This window comes from Grampus griseus, assembly GCF_964374135.1.
Source record: "Grampus griseus genome assembly, chromosome: 20".
NCBI lineage: Eukaryota > Metazoa > Chordata > Mammalia > Artiodactyla > Delphinidae > Grampus > Grampus griseus.
In genome coordinates this window covers 1,825,499-1,847,108 of record NC_139014.1, presented here as the reverse complement: position 1 = coordinate 1,847,108, position 21,610 = coordinate 1,825,499, and the positions used below count along the sequence as shown (strand labels likewise).

The window sequence follows — 21,610 nt, the reverse complement described above, 5'->3', positions numbered from 1 at the left end:
TATAAAGGCTTTTAAAATATAGCTCACCCAAGGTTATGGGAAAAAAATACAAACTGTTGTGGCCATGAATTTATATTATGTATCTACCTTTCCGGCAACTCAAGAAGAGAACAAGCACGCTAACCATCCTAGCAACTTACTCCCCTAGAATTCGACCCAAACTCTACCTTCTCTACACTGGGGACTCTCTTGCTAAGTCCCCACTTCACTGCGGGTCTCCCGACTGTGTGAGGGCAGCAGGGCCACGCTAACCTGTCCTCAGCAGAAGCCTGATCCTTCCCCCACATCCTACCGGCTCTGCTTGCTAAATATATCCAGAACCTGACTGCCTTTGCCAACTCCGCCAGCAGCCCTGATCCGAGTCAATGTCATCTTCGCTCCATCACTGCAATCGTCTTACAGCAAGTTTGCCCACTTCCGCTCTCGCCACACATGTACCCCAGCCCACCCTGGCCTTCGTTTTCCAGACAGAAGCCTTGTAACAATCCTTTTAAAGCATGAGTTGTACACGACCACATGCCCAAGTCTAGTACTTTCTGCCCGGCTCTTACTGCACCGGCTTTATTATTGTTCCTTGGAATCACACGCCTCAGGCCTTGGCATCTGTGGTTCCCTTTGCCTGGTCCCGCTTCCCTGAGATGTGCACATGACATGAGCCTTCAATTTGGTCCCCCCCGCAAAAGTCACCCCCCTGAGGAGGCATGTGCGAATATCCTATCCAAAACAGCACTTGTTTCTACCCCTTTACTCTGAGGTTATACAAGTATTGTTTACTCACTTATTATCATTAAAGCATAGCAGTTTTTGTTCACCGCTATATCCCCAAAGCTTTGAGCAGGGCCTGGCACATTGCAGGTGATGCTCCAAAAAAAATGGATGAGTTAACGAGTGCCTCATTTTTCACTGACATTTTCCAGAGGAAAAAAAAATGGTACCTATTTACGATTACACTCAAGAGTCTGGTGCTTCTACGAATCAGCTCAGACGGCCTGAAAGCACGGTGCTCAAAAGCTGCTGGTCCCAGGCTTGTCCTGCATTCCGTACCCCTCCCTCTCCCCTGCTTGAGTGAGTCAGGGCCCCTTAATCAGCTGCTCCTTTAACCCCGTCCTGTCTGAGCGAAGAACAGATGCCCTCAGGCGACCTACAGGCACAGGAGAGGCCAAATCCAAAGCTGAACCCCAGGAGCTGTGCAAACAAAGAAGAGAAAGGGAAATCTCTCCCAGCAGCCTCAGGAGCAGCGGATTAAATCTCCACAATCAACCTGATGTACCTGCATCTGGGGAACACCTGAATACACAACGAATCATCCCAAATTGAGGCGGTGGACTTTGGGAGCAACGGTAGACTTGGGGTTTGCTTTCTGCATCTAATTTGTTTCTGGATTTATGTTTATCTTAGTTTAGTATTTAGAGTTTATTATCATTGGTAGATTTATTGATTTGGTTACGCTCTTTCTTTTTTTTAATATTTATATATATTTTTTATTTTTCTCTTTTTGTGAGTGTGTATATGTACGCTTCTTTGTGTGATTTTGTCTGTATAGCTTTGCTTTTACCATTTGTCCTAGGGTTCTGTCTGTCCATTTTTTGTTTGTTTTTTTTTTAGTATAGTTTTTAATGCTTGTTATCATTGGTGGATTTGTTTTTCAGTTTGGTTGCTCTCTTCTTTCTTTTATTACTTTTTAATTTTAATAACTTTATTTTATTTTATTTATTTTTTTCTTTCTTTCTTTCTCCCTTTTCTTCTGAGCCATGTGGCTGACAGGGTCTTAGTGCTCCGGCCCGGTGGCAGCCTGTGCCTCTGAGGCAGGAAAGCAGAGTTCAGGACATTGGTCCACCAGAGACGTCCTGGCGCCATGTAATATCAAACAGCGAAAGCTCTCCCAGAGATCTCCATCTCAACGCTAAGACCCAGCTCCACTCAACGACCAGCAAGCTACAGGGCTGGACGCCCCATGCCAAACAACTAGCAAGATAGGAACACAACCCCACCCATCAGCAGAGAGGCTGCCTAAAATCATAATAAGGTCACAGACACCCCAAAACACACCACCAGATGTGGTCCTGCCCACCAGAAAGACAAGATCCAGCCTCATCCACCAGAACACAGGCACCAGTCCCCTCCACCAGGAAGCCTACACAACCCACTGAACCAACCTTACCCACTGGGGACAGACACCAAAAACAACAGAAACTACGAACCTGCAGCTTGCAAAAAGGAGACCCCAAACACAGTAAGTTAAGAAAAATGAGAAGACAGAAAAACACATAGCAGATGAAGAAGCAAGGTAAAAACCCACCAGACCAAACAAATGAAGAGGAAATAGGCAGTCTACCTGAAAAAGAATTCAGAGTAGTGACAGTAAAGATGATCCAAAATCTTGGAAATAGAATGAAGAAAATACAAGAAATGTTTGACAAGGACCGAGAAGAACTAAGGAGCAAACAAACAATGATGAACAGCACAATAAGTGAAATTAAAATTCTCTACAAGGAATCAATAGCAGAATAACTGAGGCAGAAGAACAGATAAGTGACGTGGAAGATAAAATAGTGGAAATAACTACTGCAGAGAAGAATAAAGAAAAAAGAATTGAGGACAATCTGAGACAACATTAAACGCACCAACATTCGCATTATAGGGGTCCCAGAAGGAGAAGAGAGAGAGAAAGGACCCAAGAAAATATGTGAAGAGATTATAGTTGAAAACTTCCCTAACATGGGAAAGGAAATAGCCACCCAAGTCCAGGAAGAGCAGGGAGTCCCCTACAGGATAAACCCAAGGAGAAACACGCCGAGACACATAGTAATCAAATTGGCAAAAATTAAAGACAAAGAAAGATTATTGAAAGCAGCAAGGGAAAAACAACAAATAACATAAAAGGGAACTCCCATGAGGTTAACAGCTGATTTCTCAGCAGAAACTCTACAAGCCAGAAGGGAGTGGCATGATATACTTAAAATGATGAAAGGGAAGAACCTACAACCAAGATTACTCTACTGGGCAAGGATCTCATTCAGATTCGATGGAGAAATCAAAAGCTTTACAGACAAACAAAAGCTAAGAGAATTCAGCACCACCAAACCAACTCTACAAGAAATGCGAAAGGAACTTCTCTAAGTGGGAAATACAAGAGAAGAAAAGTACCTACAAAAACAAACCCAAAATAATTAAGAAAATTGATATACATATAAATAATTACCTTAAACGTGAATGGATTAAATGTTCCAACCAAAAGACACAGGCTCGCTGAATGGATACAAAAACAAGACCCATATATATGCTGTCTACAAGAGACCCACTTCAGACCTAGGGACACAAACAGACTGAAAGTGAGGGGATGGAAAAAGATATTCCATGCAAATGGAAATCAAAAGAAAGCTGGAGTAGCAATACTCGTATCAGATAAAATAGATTTTAAAGTAAAGAATGTTACAAGAGACAAGGAAGGACACTACATAATGATCAAGGGATCAATTCAAGAAGAAGATATAACAATTATAAATATATATGCACCCAACATAGGAGCACCTCAATAGATAAGGCAACTGCTAACAGCTCTAAAAGAGGAAATCAACAGTTACACAATAGTAGTGGGGGGCTTTAACACGTCACTTACACCAATGGACAGATCATCCAAACAGAAAATTAATAAGGAAAGACAAGCTTTAAATGGTACAATAGACCAGATAGATTTAATTGATATTTATAGGACATTCCATCCAAAAACAACAGACTACATTTTCTTCTCAAGTGTGCACAGAACATTCTCCAGGATAGATCACATCTTGGGTCACAAATCAAGCCTCAGTAAATGTAAGAAAATTGAAATCATATCAAGCATCTTTTCTGACCACAACGCTATGAGATTAGAAATGAATTATAGGGGAAAAAACATAAAAAAACACAAACACATGGAGGCTAAACAATACGTTACTGAATAACCAAGAGATCACTAAAGAAATCAAAGAGGAAATCAAACAATACCTACAGACAAATGACAATGAAAACACGACAATCCAAAACCTATGGGATGCAGCAAAAGCAGTTCTAAGAGGGAAGTTTATAGCTATACAAGCCTACCTCAAGAAACAAGAAAAATCTCAAATAAACAATCTAACCTTACACCTAAAGGAACTAGAGAAAGAAGAACAAACAAAACCCAAAGTTAGCAGAAGGAAAGAAATCATAAGATCAGAACAGAAATAAATGAAATAGAAACAAAGAAAACAATAGCAAAGATCAATAAAACTAAAAGCTGGTTCTTTGAGAAGATAAACAAAATTGATAAACCATTAGCTAAATTCATCAAGAAAAAGAAAGAGAGGACTCAACTCAGTAAAATTAGAAATGAAAAAGAAGTTACAACAGACACCGCAGAAATACAAAGCATCCTAAGAGAATACTACAAGCGACTCTATGCCTATAAAATGGACAACCTGGAAGAAATGGACAAGTTCTTAGAAAGGTATAACCTTCCAAGACTGAACCAGGAAGAAACAGAAAATATGAACAGACCAATCACAAGTAATGAAATTGAAACTGTGATTAAATATCTTCCAACAAACAAAAGTCCATGCCCAGATGGCTTCACAGGTGAATTCTATCAAACATTTAGAGAAGAGCTAACACCCAACCTCCTCAAACTCTTCCAAAAAATTGCAGAGGAAGGAAAACTCCCAAACTCATTCTATGAGGCCACCATCACCCTGATACCAAAACCAGACAAAGATACTACAAAAAAAGAAAATTACAGACCAATATCACTGGTGAACATAGATGCAAAAATCCTCAACAAAACACTACCAAACAGAATCCAACAACACATTAAAAGGATCATACACCATGATCAAGTGGGATTTATCCCAGAGATGCAAGGATTCTTCAATATAGGCAAATCAATCAATGTGATACATCATATTAACAAATTGAAGAATAAAAACCATATGATCATCTCAAGAGATGCAGAAAAAGCTTCTGGGGCTTCCCTGGTGGCGCAGTGGTTGAGAGTCCGCCTGCCGATGCAGGGGACATGGGTTCGTGCCCCAGTCCGGGAGGATCCCACATGCCGCGGAGCAGCTGGGCCCGTGAGCCATGGCCGCTGAGCCTGCATGTCCAGAGCCTGTGAGAGGCCACAACAGTGAGAGGCCTGCGTACCGCAAAAAAAAAAAAAAAAAGCTTCTGACAAAATTCAACACCCATTTATGATAAAAACTCTCCAGAAAGTGTGCATAGAGGGAACCTACTTCAACATGATAAAGGCCATATACGACAAACCCAGAGCAAACATCATTCTCAATGGTGAAAAACTGAAAGCATTTCCTCTAAGATCAGAAACAAGACAAGGATGTCCACTCTCACCACTATTATTCAACATAGTTTTGGAAGTCCTAGCCACGGCAATCAGAGAAAAAAAAGAAATAAAAGGAATCCAAATTGGAAAAGAAGAAGTAAAACTGTCACTGTTTGCAGATGACATGATACTATACATAGAGAATCCTGAAGATGCCACCAGAAAACTACTAGAGCTAATCAATGAATTTGCTAAAGTTGCAGGATACAAAATTAATGCACAGAAATCTCTTGCATTCCTATACACTAATGATGAAAAATCTGAAAGAAAAATTAAGGAAACACTCCCACTTACCATTGCAACAAAAAGAATAAAATACCTAGGAATAAACCTACCTAGGGAGACAAAACACCTGTATGCAGAAAACTATAAGACACTGATGAAGGAAAGTAAAGATGATACAAACAGATGGAGAGATATATCATGTTCTTGGATTGGAAGAATCAATACTGTGAAAATGACTCTACTACACAAAGCAATCTACAGATTCAATGCAATCCCTATCCCAATCAAATTACCTATCCCAATCCCAATCAAATTACCAATGGCATTTTTTACAGAACTAGAACAAAATATCTTGAAATTTGTATGGAGACACAAAAGACCCCGAATAGCCAAAGCAGTCTTGAGGGAAAAAAACGAAGCTGGAGGAATCAGACTCCCTGACTTCAGACTATACTGCAAAGCTACAGTAATCAAGACAATATGGTACTGGCACAAAAACAGAAATATAGATCAATGCAACAGGATAGAAAGCCCAGAGATAAACCTACACACCTATACTCAACTAATCTATGACAAAGGAGGCAAGGATACACAATGGAGAAAAGACAGTCTCTTCAATAAGTGATGATGGGAAAATTGGACAGCTACATGTAAAAGAATGAAATTAGAACACTCCCTAACACCATACACAAAAATAAACTCAAAATGGATTAGAGACCTAAATGTAAGACTGGACACTATAAAACTCTTAGAGGAAAACATAGGAAGAACACTCTCTGACATAAATCACAGCAAGATCTTTTTTGATCCACCTCCTAGAGTAATGGAAATAAAACCAAAAATAAACAAATGGGACCTAATGAAACTTAAAAGCTTTTGCACATCAAAGGAAACCATAAACAAGACGGAAAGACAACTCTCAGAATGGGAGAAAATATTTGCAAATGAATCATCGGACAAAGGATTAATCTCCAAAATATATAAATAGCTCATGCAGCTCAATATTAAAAAAACAAACAACCCAGTGCAAAAATGGGCAGAAGACCTAAATAGACATTTCTCCAAAGAAGATATACAGATTGCCAACAAACACATGAAGAGCTGCTCAACATCATTAATTATTAGAGAAATGCAAATCAAAACTACAATGAGGTATCACCTCACACCAGTTAGAATGGGCATCATCAGAAAATCTACAAACAACAAATGCTGGAGAGGGTGTGGAGAAAAGGGAACCCTCTTGCACTGTTGGTAGGAATGTAATTGATACAGCCACTATGGAGAACAGTACGGAGGTTCCTTTAAAAACTAAAAATAGAACTACCATATGACCCAGCAATCCCACTACTGGGCGTATACCCTGAGAAAACCATAATTCAAAAAGACACATGCACCCCAGTGTTCACTGCAGCACTATTAACAATAGCCAGGTCATGGAAGCAACCTAAATGTCCACCGACAGATGAATGGATAAAGAAGATGTGGCACGTATATACAATGGAATATTACTCAGCCATAAAAAGAAATGAAATTTAGTTTTTTGTAGCGAGGTGGATAGACCTGGAGTCTGTCATACAGAGTGAATTAAGTCAGAAAGAGAAAAACAAATACCACATGCTAACACATATATATGGAATCTAAAAAAAAAAAAAAGGTTATGAAGAACCTAGGGGCAGGACAGGAATAATGACGCAGATGTAGAGAATGGACTTGAGGACACAGGGAGGGGGAAGGGTAAGCTGGGACGAAGTGAGAGAGTGGCACAGACATATATACACTACCAAATGTAAAACAGATAGCTAGTGGGAAGCAGCCGCATAGCACAGGGAGATCAGCTCAGTGCTTTGTGACCACCTAGAAGGGTGGGATAGGGAGGGTGGGAGGGAGACACAACAGGGAGGAGATACGGGGATACATGTATATGTATAGCTGATTCATTTTGTTATATAGCAGACACACACCACTGTAAAGCAATTATACTCCAATAAAAATGTTAAAAAAATTAAAAAAAAGCCCTGCTGGTCCAGGGACTTCCCTGGTGGCTCAGTGGTTAAGGATCCGCCTGCCAATGCAGGGGACACAGGTTCGAGCCCTGGTCCGGGAAGATCCCACATGCCACAGAGCAACTAAGCCCGTGTGCCACAACTACTGAGCCCACATGCCACAGCTACTGAAGCCCGCGCACCTAGAGCCCGTGCTCCATAACAAGAGAAGCCACCGGAATGAGAAGCCGGCGCACCACAACAAAGAGTAGCCCCCTCTCACCACAAGTGGAGAAAGCCCCGCACAGCAATGAAGACCCAACGCAGCCAAAAATAAATTAAACTAAATAAATAAATTTGTTCAAAAAAAACCCTGCTGGTCCAACATCTGAGATGGGTGTCAAAGGGCAGTAAGGTCCTATATGGGCAGGTCAGCTCTGAGGAAGAAAACATAAATCCATTGGAGACTAAACAAACAGTGGGAAGAAATCACCACTAGGGTAGGTACGTCAGTCTTCAGTATCTGCTGGTTCCACATCTGAGGAGCCACCCAACTGAGGACTGAAAACATTTGGGAAAAAAGGCTTCCAGAAAGTTCCAAAAAGCAAAACTTGAATTTCCCACATGCCTGGCAACTATTTAAATAGCATTTACATTGTATTTACAACTCTTTATATTGTATCAGGTATTATAAGTGAACTAGGGATGCTTTAAGGTATACTGGAGGATGTGCATAGGTAATATACAAATACTACACCATTTTATATCAGCGACTTGAGCATCCACAGATTTTGGTATTGGGCGCAGGGGGCAGGTCCTGGAACCAATCCTCCTGCAGATACAGGGAGCCTGCATGCGAACGGAATGCTGTGAGTTTGAACACACACTGCTGGTGTAGAATTTGTTTTGACTTAACCTATTTTCCAGCAGACTTCTTCTTCATGATGCCTCCCCCCTCACCCACAACGGACCGCACACAGCTTGTGGGATCTTAGTTCCCTGACCCCAGGCCCTTGGCGGCAAAAGCACAGTCCTAACCACTGGACCGCCAGGGAATTCCCTCACAATGCTTTTTTTTTTTTCCCCCCAGTGGCTCAACTGGTAGCAAGTGCTTTTCTATATATTGAGCTTCTTTTTTTTTTTTGGTGCTCAAGCAAAGCACTGTGATTTCTCGGACTTTGAGCAACCCCAGATGGCCCAACTTGAATAGAAAAGAGGTTGAAAGAAAGTTTAATCTTATAAGCTCTTCTCTAAACAATGTGAAAAAAAACTGGTTAGGTGTCTGGCTTGTGGTATTTTACTCCTTATGAGGTCATACAGCACAGTGACAACAAAGCAGAACCTGAAATTGGGGAGATCTGGTCCCACCTTTGCCATTGGTGTAACTAACTACACAAGAGTTTACTTCGCTACTGCGGGCTTGTTTGCACATTAACACTTCCCAACTCTGCTTTCCAAAAGTGGAAAGGACGCACCAGGTCCTTCGCAATGGGAGGAGACAGTAAAACTCCATCCGCCACCGGGAAAACCCGCAAGTCCCAAGGCAAATCTACAGGGAACCCAGAGACCCTTCCAGTGCTCCCCCCTTTCAGCCTGAATGTGAACCCTCTCTGTACACACTGTCCGGAGACCCCGTGACCTTTCCCTTTCAAAGCCTCACTCCCTTGTTACTTCAGCTTCACAGGGACATCTTTGCATGCGGACTAGAAATCGGTCCGAACTGAGCTCCGCCCCGTCCAATACAGCAGCCAGGACCCGTGGGACCTGCTGGCCACTTGAAATGCGGCCAATGGGAACTGAGAGGCGCTGCCCCAGTAAAACACACGCGGAATTTGAAGACTTAGTAGGTGAAAATAATGTGAAGTGAGATAAGCAGAGAAAGACTGATGCTGTATGCCATCACACACACGTGGGCTTTACCAGAGCAGAACTGATACAAACAGGGAGAGAATGGTAGTTATCAGGGGTTGGGGGAGGGCGAACAGGAGCGAAGGTTTAAGGATCCAAATTCTCAACCAGTAGATAAATAAATCCTGGAGATGAGTGCACAGTACTGGGACGACACAGACAACAATACCGTATTATAAACATCCAACCTGCCGGGAGACTAGGTCTTAGTTATTCCCAGACACACACACATATACACACACGCAAGGAACGTAAAATATGTAAGTCTTATACCCATCTCCCGTTGGTAATATTCTGGACGTACTGGAGCACGCAGACTACACGATTACATTAATTTCACCTGCTTCTCTCTGCACGCGCTCACGGGGCTCCTAGAAACATGCCCTGCCACAGTGGCTCGTGTTACACCGGCCGGAGCCGCTCTGATCACCCATCGGAGCCGAAACAAGGAATGAGGTTAAGGCTCCACAGGCCTCGGCACCGCTGGGTCCGCGCGGATGCACTCACGGCTCTGCGCTCGCGCCCCTCGCCCGCCGGCCTCCAGCCCCGCCTGCGGCCCACGTGGCTGCGCTGCGCTCGGTCGTCCGGTCCCGCGGAAGGGAGGCCCGCTGCGCCCCGCGGTCCGGTCGGTCCGGACGGGGGAGCCCCGGGCGGAAGCTGCCGGGCGCTTCCTGCGGGGGAGAGGGAGGAGGAGGGAGAGGGGGAGGAGGGAGGTCGGGGGACCAGGATGGGAGCGCGCTCGTTCGCGGCGTGGGCATCTCTGCTGCGGAGCCGGGGCCGCGCTCGGCCTCCCGCTTTAGTCTCTGCGGCCTGAACTGAAAACGTAACCCTTCCCTTGCCCCAAGAGACACTGCTGAGTCCCTGGGCGCCACCGTGAACGCTCCAGATTCACTGTTTTCTAGAATGGTGTTCACCCGTGGAAAACTACTCTCTTTACTCCCAAATACCTTGTTCCTTCAGCACTTGCAGAGCAAAAGCTGCATAGGTTTCTGTTTGTCACTAAGTGAAAATCATTCTTAAAAACTACAAAGATTTACCTACAGTGTATAAATTTAGTTGCAGGAAACAAATTATCTAACTTAACCCTAAGAAATGTTCCAAAAGTAAATGCAATGCAATAATTGGTTATACACACTTCAGTGATGATTTCTGAATAAGTGCCCATGACCTAAAACTTCTGCTCATCCAGCTTGTGACAAGAGTGAATGATTTGTTTCAATCGACCTTTTTCCTGGTCTCACAGTGCAAAGGCGGTGCAAACAGGCTTCTATCTTGACCAAATAACTGTAACCCCCACTGACACACACAGCCAAATCTGAGTTCTTTTAGGCTTGTAACTAACGCTGACCTACACGACTAAAGCTGTGCTTACCCTGTAGGAAAAGGAAAGAAAACTGGACGGAATGGAGAAGAGTTAAAAGCGCATGACTCCAGGAAGATACACAACCCGTAATACAATCCACAAAAGTCCACGCTGCACTGGGTTCTCTCTGCAGTATTAGAATGACCAAGCGTCTGCCCTCCAGTTAGTTTTAACGGCAAACCACCATTTTCTAAATGACTCAGGGAGGTTTAATCGAGTAGGAGAGTGAATGGAAGAGAAACCGTTGGTTCGGTTCTAAAATGTGCTTTAAGTCATACTGCAATAAATAATAACTGAAAGGATTTAGGCATCAAAGTTAAAAAATTACCTTTAGTTTCACCCTCGAGATTAAAGGAGAAGTGGGAATCTGCTGGGCATGCAGTCATGTGATTTGCTCTAACTTCCAGATTTCCGGGAGACTGGATCCAGCTGAGGCAGGCTCTCCGGCTCTCAGGTCTGAGGTCTTCGCCCTGTTCCCCACGGTGGGAATCCAGCCCATGTTCCCAGCCGGACAGGCCGTCATGGGCATTCCTGGCACACCCACGGGGAACCCCACCCGGCGCTCTCACTCAAAGAAACAATGCAACAGAAAAAGTGCAACACTCACAACCGTAAGGACCAGTATGTAAGAGGGAAGAACCAACCAGACTCCATACTGGATCTGTGTCTTTCACTTTAACCTTCCTGTTCTGCCACTTTTGCTACAATTTAAGAATGTTGCCTAGAGCCTGAAATATACAGAAGGGCCCATTCTCAAGGCTCTGACCTTGAAGGGTGTAACACTTCTCCATCCATATACAGGGAAAAGCTGCAGAAGAGAATAACATTTATCTTGTTGGAGGTTCACAGAACATGGTGACCTGACCTAAGGGGACAGCTGCAAGAACAAAGGATTCTGACACCAAGAAGTCTGCAACAACCCACCACGGCCCCGCCCCTTTTAGTATAAGAGCCTGAATTCTACCAACCACATCCCCGCCCCTTTCAGTTTAAAAGCCTGAATTCTAACTCCTTTGGGACACTAGTCTACCATCTTCTTGGTCTGCTGGCTTTCTGAATAAGGTCACTATTCCTTGCCCCCAAAATTCGCCTCTTGACTTACTGGCCTGCCGTGCCGGCCAGCGGGACAAGCTTGCACTCCGCAACAACTACAACAAATCATCGCAAGACCCCTCACAAAGGGCTCTCTGAGAGCTGAGAACTGCAGTCCCCACAAGCATACGGCGCACTGCAAGCGCCACTGGCGTTTTCACTGGAAAATACTCTTGAGAAGAGGACATGTTTTAAGCTGCTAAAAGCTGAAGCGAGCTGTTGCTTCTTTCAGGGATGAGCTAACAATCAGCAAAGGAAAAAAAGAGGTAAGGCAGCCCCCAAGGGTGGAAAAGTTTGCAGAAAAGCAGAAGGGGTGTGAATGGAGAAAGTGACTTGGCCCGGTCAGCAGACGGGGAGCACCTCTTTCTAAAAACTGAACCAGAAATCATCCTCTGGAAATTATGTTCCTTGGAAACCCTTTCTCAGGACAGGGAGAGCTATGTTTACAGGACTCGTTAGTTACTAGTTATGGCTGGCCCTGGCTCTCTCAGGAGACATAAACGTATCTGAAGAATGGAAATGTCGTGCTTGCTGCCACACCCCAGGCTACTAAGACAGAAGAGAAAGCGTTTCGAATTGTTATCATTGTAAATGAGCCCCAGTTCGAAGTTCCAAGTTCCAGTGCTTTGAAAAAAAATTCCACTGTTACTTTGACACAGTGCAGAATCAGTGTAACAGTTTATTCCAACACAGTACAGTACTCCACCCAAATGAAAGCATGATGTGCAAGTGTTTATTTTAATTACTCCTATTTGAAGGTTCTTATTTCTGGAGAACAGCAAGGCATTTTGTTATCCACTCTTTCCATTCTTTAAAGGCTTCCACAGGTTTTGGCAAACTCAGAGGATCCTCACGACTATGTTTTGGAGTAACTGTAGGTGTGTCAGTGGACTCAGCATCAACCCACCTCACCAGCGCCTTGAAAAACAGATTCACCTTTTAACAAATCCCAGCAAAACAGACTTAGGCAAGAGAAAAACATTAGCTTCCAAATCAAGTTATCAACATCGGTGACTTATGCTACCCCACGGAGCTGTTCCATTTGATAAAGATGGTCACGAAGGTGAGACCATGCTTGTCAAAGGGCATGCACCAGAAACACGCCAGCTGTGAGCACACAGGACAGTCATGAGGATGCACAGAAGAGAAGAATTACACTGAGTCCTCACAGTTTTTTGAAGGTGGGAGGATAATTACTTTCTTTCCTCAACTTGCTAGGTGTTCCACAGGCATTATTATATCGTGGTTGCAATTTCACGGGGATACGTATACACCTGTTAAGTGTACACATAGGCATGCCAGATATACATATGTGAAGACACACGTGTAGACAGGGATTGCAGTCACTATGTTTGTGGACACACAGACATTCACTTGCACATGGAGATTAGATACTTTCCCTCCTTCTTAAAATCATGCCTTCCTCCTAATGAATATCATACCCTTGTCCCATGTGTGGAAAGATAAATCGCTTCCACATATTCATAGTTTTGGGGGGGTTTTAATGTAAATTTATTATTATTTATTTATTTTTGGCTGTGTTGGGTCTTCATTGCTGTGCGCAGGCTTTCTCTAGTTGCTGCGAGCGGGGGCTACTCTTCATTGTGGTGCATGGGCTTCTCATCACGGTGGCTTCCCTTGTTGTGGAGCATGGGCTCTAGGTGCGCGGGCTTCAGTAGTTGTGGCTCGCGGGCTCTAGAGCGCAGGCTCAGTAGTTGTGGCGCACAGGCTTAGTTGCTCCGTGGCATGTGGGATCTTCCCGGGCCGGGGCTGGAACCCGTGTCCCCTGCACTGGCAGGCGGATTCTTAACCACTGCACTACCAGGCAAGTCCCTTCATAGAGTTTTTAAACATGAACTTTCCCTCACTTATCAATATTTATTCTGCTCTGCAAAGTCAAGCTCTCTGGCCCTAAATGAACGGGAGACACAGAAACCTCTTCCACCATTTCTCATTGAATTCTAAGTGTAAGGCAAGTCAAAGTTTTTAAGGAAGATATTTCTTTGCACTTTTTTTAAAACCACAGCTTCCTGCTTACCTTTGCACTAATTTCCTCTGATAAATCACCTCCAGAGAAGGGCCTAATAGAAAATGGTAGTTTGCTACTTAAATAACCACTTCCCCCTTTATGGCTTCCCCCACTTACTTTGTATCTGTCTTTAAGGTGGAAGCCGACAGCACTCTGCAACTTGCGTAAACAGATGGGGCAAAGGTCGAGGGGACGCTGGTCAGCTTCTTCCAAGTGGTTGGAGCCTTGCATCAGGCATGCGAGCCACTGGCAGTGCCGAAGTCCAAAGATATGTCCAATCTCATGGGTTAAAGTCTGCAAGACATTCACATGGAGGCTTACAGCAGCACGGTCATCAGCAACAAGGTACACCCCCTTCTTTGCATGCTCTTCCAAGAAACCAATTCACAGGAATGAGCTCCCTTACCATCACCACCAAAACCTCAATCTGCCCCAAGACTTAGTCCCTCATTTCCCTGAATGTCTTACTGCCTTCCTCTCTGGGCTTCAGTACTCCCCTGCCCAGGGTTTCTCCACCTCGACACCACTCACATGTTGGACAGGATCATTCCTTGATGGGGTCGGGGTGGGGTGTCTTGTGCACTGCAGGGTGTTGAGCAGCCCGGGCCTCCACCCACCAGACGCCAGTAGCATCTCCTCCCCCGCTGTGACAACCAGAAATGTCTCCAGACACGGCCAAATATTCCCTGGGTGGCAAAACCACCACCCCTGGTTGAGACCACTGCTCTGGACCAGTGGGATGCTTGCTAACACGTAGATTCTGAGGCCCTTCCCCCAGAGATGCCCAGCTGGTAGGTAGCAGGGGAGCAGCTTGAACTGCATGTTAACAAGCAGATTAATGCAGGGAACGTACAGCTGACCCTTGAACGAGGGGGGGTGGGGCACCGACCCCCCTGCAGTCAAGAACCTGCTCTGGCTTTACAGTCAGCCCTCTGCATCCGCAGTTCCGCGGGCCCTTGCGGTAGGGCAGTACCTATGGCACCAGTGAGGAACACTGCACGTAAGGGGACCCTTGCAGTTTAAAGCCATGTCGCTTAACGGTCGGCTGTACTCTGAACCCGTCATTCCATCAGGTGTCGTTCTCTACCCCCGACACACAGCAGTGGTGAAAGCAGAAAAGCCCGTCTGGCTATGAAGAAAGGGGGAAACGAGGAGACAGGCTTTCCACAGAGCAGGGCAGGGGGAGACACGAGGAACCAGCAGCAGAACCAGCAGCTGCAGTAGGCAGCCCGCAGCCCAAGGGGAAGGCCCATTCCCCGCCAGGAGCTAGAGCGCAGGGGTCCCGCAGGCCCCCGGGAGTTAGCCCGACTTGACGAGCACGGCGTCCCTACCTGCCCAGAATTCTGGAATTAAGCTAATGGTCAGGAGACGGGTACAGCCAAGGCCGCGTGTCACTAACAGGACAAAAAACCGTCACAGGTACTGTACATTTCAGTACGAAGGTACCATTTACATTCTGGTTTTATTGCTAACTTCAGTCAAGCAGTATCCACCAAAAGTATACAGATGACACAAAGTCATTTATAAAACTACCTTAAGGACTGTCGACATACAAAGGCAGGGGATCAAGATCTCTTAAAAAAACACTCCTGGTGGATCGTCCGAACAGCTCACCTTACAGGACCGAAGCAGCAAAACACTAGTCACTTCAGGAACGTAATAATTATCAAAAACCGAGTAGTCACTTGAAGACTTCTTCTGCAGCTTCTTCAGTTTGCCTTCGTAGTGGGAGCTATAAAAATCACTGCCGTACCTGGCAAAGCTGAATATCCCCACACCTAGGAAAAGAAGACAAGCAACGACGGAGTAAGAGGAAGATTCCTGAAGAAAAGACTGAAAAAGAGCCCGCCTGGGCACCTGGCTGGGGAGTGCCCGCAGCCCCAGTAAGCTTGGCTAAGGTTCGCCCGGACAAAGGAGACTTCTGCCCCGACTTCCCGATCAGAATCTTCTGCTAACCAACCTGCTCTGCTCTGCAAAACTTAATGATCTTGACGTCAAATTCTTGAGAAATTTTAAGTTCCACAAAGTTTTTTTCCCCACAAAAGAAGTCATTTTGGGGGGAATTCCCTGGCGGTACAGTGGTTAGGACTCTGCGCTTTCACTGCCTTGGGCCCGGGTTCAATTCCTAGTTGGGGAACTAAGATCCCACAAGCCAAGTGGAAAATAAGAATAAAAAAAGAAGTCATTTTCTTAAATAGCCCAAATAAAGTACTCCAAAAGGAGCGACAGAGTGAATGAACCGCAGGCTCATGACCTCACTCTGGAAGATCCCGGTAAACAGGTCTCGGTGCCGTGCATGTCACTGAGGGTCCCGTCCTGCCCTCGTGCCCTGCTATACAGGAAGACATCCGGCCACTGCCCCACTGCCTTGGTGACCATGTTTGGACCCTGCCTTCAGAGAGAAGAACCTCTCCTGTCCTCCCCCCTGTAAACCCAGCACAACTCTCTGCAGCTGTGCCGGTTAGCAGAGCAAACCCCTGTAACTGACTTCCTGTGACATCTAGGCTAGTTTCAACCATCTCTGCACAGAGAACAGACTGACGCGCCACTCGTTCTACAGGGGACTGACCGCTCTACGATTCCACTTGTTCACGGTGTTGCTTGCACGTATGCCTCTTTCAGCTGCTCTTCGGAAGTAGTAAGGAACATTTGTGTTAAGGAAGTGAATTCGTAGTAAGTTTGTCCAACCTAATTTGATTCAAGAAGACTGCACCTCACTCCACCTTGGTATTTGAGATTTAGGGGAAGAGAGCATTCTGGAAATTAAGAAAAAACTAAACCTACTCACATCACAAGTGACCTCCTCTGACCAAACAAGTGTGGGTATATTTCACTATAATACCTTCAGCAAGAACATTTTTTTCTTCTAATAATCCTACCAATAGATTACTTCCTTTGGTAATTAAAAATTTCTCAATTTTAAAATACCAATCTTTATAAACTTGGAGAGAATGAAGTCACTTGTAGTAGGATACTGTCTCACTGCACAGCAGATCAACCCTGCTCTCCTACTACATCTTCTCTTACATCACACAATATTTAAGAAACTTACTGAGAAAAAAAAAAGAAATAGAAACATTTGGGGGGAGTGCTTCCTGACCTCCTCAAATGCATAAGATAGATTAGTTAACAATATCTAGATAAATACATTGTTTAAAATTTTTTTAATGGTTCTATCTCTATCAGGTTAATAATAAAAGGGGAAATAAAGATTTAGCTCATACAAATTTATTTCTGATAGAAAGCTCGTACAAAAGCTCAGGGGGACAGCAGTGACCCAGGTCTCTGAGAGAGTGGGTTAGTTAGTGAGGTCATGGGGGCGGGGGGGCTGGCGCTGTAAGAATGTAAATGGAGAGTGAGGATGAAGGGGTGGGAGAGGATGAAGGTGTGGGTGGGAAGAGGAGGCCCCACAGCACCCTAGGCCCCCACCCCTAATGAACTGGGAGAAGAGGTGTGTCTCTAATAGGAAGAAACGTTTGTTAGCGAGAGCTCCCACCCCAACAAACCCCGGGGCTGATGTGACAGCCAGTCTATAACCTCTGTACTCGTACGGGCCCTGGTACTTGCTCCCCATACCTAGAACGCTAATGCACTATCATGCCCCTCAGTTTACTGGACTTTTCCCCTTGAAACCTGTTTTAGATCCTGGGGGAAAAGGGGAGAAAAATAAAAGCAAAAGCAGAGGGTGGGGAGAAGGCAAAAAGAAAACCAAAATAGGCAAAAGTACGATCTGCTTCTGGGTCCTTCCCCACCCCCAGGGTTATCAAGCAGGGCTCGCAATGAGTCAAAGGTTATTTTACTTCAAGTCAAAGACTGAAACTGACCATAAATAAAATAACAAAATGTCCTGAGACGCTGGATATGAAGCACACTCGTAAATCAGTCTACAGCTGCCTCATCTGTGCAAGAAGACTACTAGAAGAGCTGAAAAACAATCAGCAAGATTTTCACTGACATTAATGACAATTCAAATATCCTTATTTAAGTCACCTTGCCACGGAATTACCTACATTCACCACCTGTTGTGCTGAATGCCTATGTATGTGCCAGGCATATGTACACACTTTTTACAGATCAGCACTCTTATGTAAATTATCTCAAAATGGCACTGTGAAATAGGTATTATTAGCTTCCAGGTCACACAGGCGCTGAATGGCCAACCTGTGGAGAAACCCAGATCAAAGGGGTCTATCAGCAGCACCCTTCCCTTTACGGCAGGTGCCGCGCCAGAGATACTATACAGTCTTAGGTAGCAACAATGTCAAAAAGGAATACCATCTGTCAAAGAGGCCTGTCCAAAGACAAAATTCCAGGAGTCTCTTGGGTAAAGATCGATCATCGTTATTCCCACAACACAAAAAGCATCTTCAGGTTTCTTCTTTTTTAAGAACTTCAGGATCTGCCCTATTTAAAAAGAAACATGCGTGTGATATACACACACACACACACACACACACACACACACACACACACATATAGCTCAATTCAAAGTGTAAAGCTGTTTAATTCACCTGCATGAATCTGTAGGTTCTGCGTGTTATCATTGATTCTAAAGGAGCACCTCGTTGCAGAGACAGGAACTGGTTCTAGGAGTTTTACTGTCAAGCCATAGAAAAATGCTTCACAGTAGCCCTTGAGCCATTTCACATATTCTTCACTGATACTTCTGGTGTTTCCTAGCAATCCTATAGCATGGAAGAAAATTTAAAGACAGACTATGAGATGATTAAAATAGCCTTTACCTCAGTCTACAATTAGAAATTTGGGATTAGACACAAACCAACTGTAAATTTTCAATACACCTTTATCGTTCACTGAGGTGAATACGAATTAGAAAGAAACAAAACATCCTCTTTTAAGGCAGTTTGGCTACAAAACTTCCACCTTGGGAATGAATGTCAAAAATGATTATAAAAACTGCCCGCTTAAATGAGATCGACACCCCAAACTACCCCTGGCCACAGCACCACTGCAAAACCAAACAAATCCAATATGTACCAATGCACTGTATATAAACACTGTGCTTCTGCGGAGAGGGTGTCTTTCTGTAAGGATCACTGAAAAACTCTTCGAAGCCTTGGGGAGCCTCAGGATGGGAGGTCATCCAGTCTGACTGCGAATGCAAAGTAATGGGTCCAAAGAGATCACTGTCTGGCCGGAAGGCTTCGTCCATCAGACGCTTTTCCCCAGCATCTAACTTCTCATACTGTGACACAAGCGCTGGGTTCTTTGAGATGAGAGCTGTCTTTAGTGTGCGCTCAGAGTGCCGTACTGTTTGCATCTACCAGAAAGACACAAGTAGTCAAATATAAAATGCACACCCATACTGGTGACTCTAATCTATGTACATCCTCCACAGACATCTTTTATTTCTCCCTGGCACGGAATGACTGATTGATTGCTAATGCCTTGGAGTGATCACTCCAAATTACTGTTTGCTTTGCCCATTTCTAATCAATTTCTTGGGGAGGGTCTCTGAAAGAGTGAAAAGACAACCATGATATTCATTCCTCCATCTCTTAGGGAACCTCCTCCTATTATAAAAACTAGTGGTAACCATAAGACGTGACCTGATTTCCCATTTCCTTCTGCCATTTAGGTAATAATATTGTGAACTGACTCATTAGGGCCACATGAAAAATATTCATCCTTTCCAGTGTGACCCAAAGATGTTCACGACCGAATGGAAAGAGAACTAATGTAAATCTCGCCATTTCTGTAACTTAACTGCAGGCTAATAATATATCTCAGCCACTGAAGTTCATCGTCTCCGGGTCGTGTCACCCTGAGGAAGACACCAGGTGACTAAAAGCCAGACTCACAGTGACACGCCTCTTCCATTCACATCGCGTGCCTGCGCAGAGACTTCATCCTTCCCTTTGAACGGGTCAGACAGCTGTTCCACCGCGAGGCTTTGTGAGGGAGGAAAGGAAAAAACTGGACGTCACTGTCTGGAACTAGCATATTTTCTAATTATCTACATTTCCTCCAGTTTAATGACAGGCAATTGATGGGCAAGTTTAAGCGAATGGCTGTCCTGGCTGGACATCTGAACTCTGACGTTCCAGAGTGTGGAAGAAATCCCCCAAACGAAGCTCTGTCTTGTCAAAGCTCTCCTATGAGCAGAGGCTCGTCCTCACTGCTCCACAATGGGCCGAAATGCGACTTCTCCCCCAGGACAACGTCCTGTCGTTCTACCCACCTTCAGGGAGAGGACGGCTCCCTCTCAAGTTTCTGCCTCACAAGGACCGGCATGTCTGGGCCTGGGCGGGAGCGCGTGGTGCCTTCACCCTAACGGTAAAAAGGCGGTGTCAAAGGTCAGGAGGCCTCCCACGTGGGGGTCACTTCGGGGGATGGGGGTCACTTCGGGGGATGGGGGTCACTTCGGGGGATGGGGGCCCGAGAGCTGCCGGCGCGCTGGGACCGGAAGCGGACGGCCACCCTGGCCGGGTGTCCATAGCAACTCGCTCCTTGGGCTCTGCCCCGCGCCAGCGCGAGCCGGCCCGGTAGGGGGCGGCCTGGGGGATCCCCGGGTACTGTCGCTTCGTCTTTTCCACCCAAGGAAGCCTGGCCTGGCTCTCCCGAGATACTCCCGCCCCCGCCGTCCTCCCCGCTTCCGCCACGGCTGCTCCTCCCACATCTTCCTCCCTCCCCACCGACCGCGACCGTCCTTATCCTCTACCAGCCGGCCGCCCGGCCAGGAGGCCCCAGCCCGGAGGCTCCAGCCCGGCCCCGCCACCCTCACCCCGTCACCCTCACCCCATCACCGTCATCCCGCCTGGCGTCGACGCCGCCCGCCCCGTGCCCTGCGCCGTGCCCTGTGCCCGACGCCGTGCCCCGCCTCTTCGCGCGACGCCACGCCCCACCGTAGCAGGCACGCACCGTTGTGCCCCGCCCCTGACGCCCTGTCAAGGCCCCGCGCACCATGCCCCGCCCCCGCTGCGCTCCACGCCCCGCCGTCGCGCTCCACGTCTGGCCGTCGCGCCCCACGCCTCGCCCACGCACCCCGCCCACGCCCCTTGACGCCCTGTCACGGCCCCGCCCACGCCGCGCACTACGCCCCGCCCACGCGCCCCACGCTGCGCTCCACGCCCCGCCCGGCTGCGCGAGGCAGTCTCGAGGGCTTGGGGCCCGAGTCCTAGTGGCCGCCGTGGCCCCAGGTTCTCGGCAAAGCGCGGTCACGAGGGGCCACGAGGCGCTGAGATCAGCCCCGCGCTCGGCCTTTCCGCCCTGACCTCCCGGGGCGCCGCTCTCCGGGGCGCCGCTCCCCGGCCGCGCCCGCGCCGCGGGGTCAGCTGCTCGTGCACGTGCTCGGCTGGCCGTGGGTGTGAGCAGAGCCCTCGGCGTGACAGAGTCCACTGGCGCGGAAGCGAGTCCGCGGCGGCCGCAGGTGGACTCACGGCCCGGCGCGGGTATGCGGCCACTGGCGGCCTCTGAACAAGCCCCCGCCTCCCACTCGCTCCTTTCTGTCCAGCTCCCGTCATTCTTCCCCAAGTTCGCACCGCGCTCACCAGCCCCTCTGTCCTGACGGCTTCCTAGGAAGGAACCTGGGGAACACCTGGCCCTTTGTAATCCTGTTTCCTCAAACCCTTATTCACGACCTCACCAAAAGGGACGCCCAGCTCCCCCTGAGCCAGCCCCAGACATGACTCCTGCCC

General features: G+C 46.5%; 1 protein-coding gene across 1 annotated transcript; it reads right to left on the bottom strand.

Annotated features, from left to right (window-relative positions):
* Positions 1-12,596: 12,596 nt before the first annotated feature.
* On the bottom strand, positions 12,597-20,827 carry AMZ2 (archaelysin family metallopeptidase 2). Its single transcript, XM_082679724.1, has 9 exons — positions 20,712-20,827; positions 20,155-20,243; positions 19,775-19,864; positions 18,951-19,233; positions 18,464-18,637; positions 18,228-18,356; positions 15,567-15,730; positions 14,070-14,246; positions 12,597-12,841 (listed from the first exon to the last, which is right to left on the bottom strand). The coding sequence occupies exons 4-9, from the start codon at positions 19,231-19,233 to the stop codon at positions 12,686-12,688; spliced, it is 1,083 nt and encodes a 360-aa protein (XP_082535850.1). The 5' UTR covers positions 19,775-19,864; positions 20,155-20,243; positions 20,712-20,827; the 3' UTR covers positions 12,597-12,685.
* Positions 20,828-21,610: the final 783 nt, after the last annotated feature.

Excerpts from the sequence above, each read along its gene's own strand:
- AMZ2 (XM_082679724.1), bottom strand. The coding sequence starts at position 19,233 with ATGCAAACAGTACGGCACTCTGAGCGCACACTAAAGACAGCTCTCATC. Across the intron at positions 15,731-18,227 it reads ACAGGCCTCTTTGACAGATG|GTGTGGGGATATTCAGCTTT; the intron begins GTATTCCTTTTT and ends TTCTTTTCCTAG. Across the intron at positions 12,842-14,069 it reads ACCTTAAAGACAGATACAAA|GCGCTGGTGAGGTGGGTTGA; the intron begins GTAAGTGGGGGA and ends CTGTTTTTCAAG.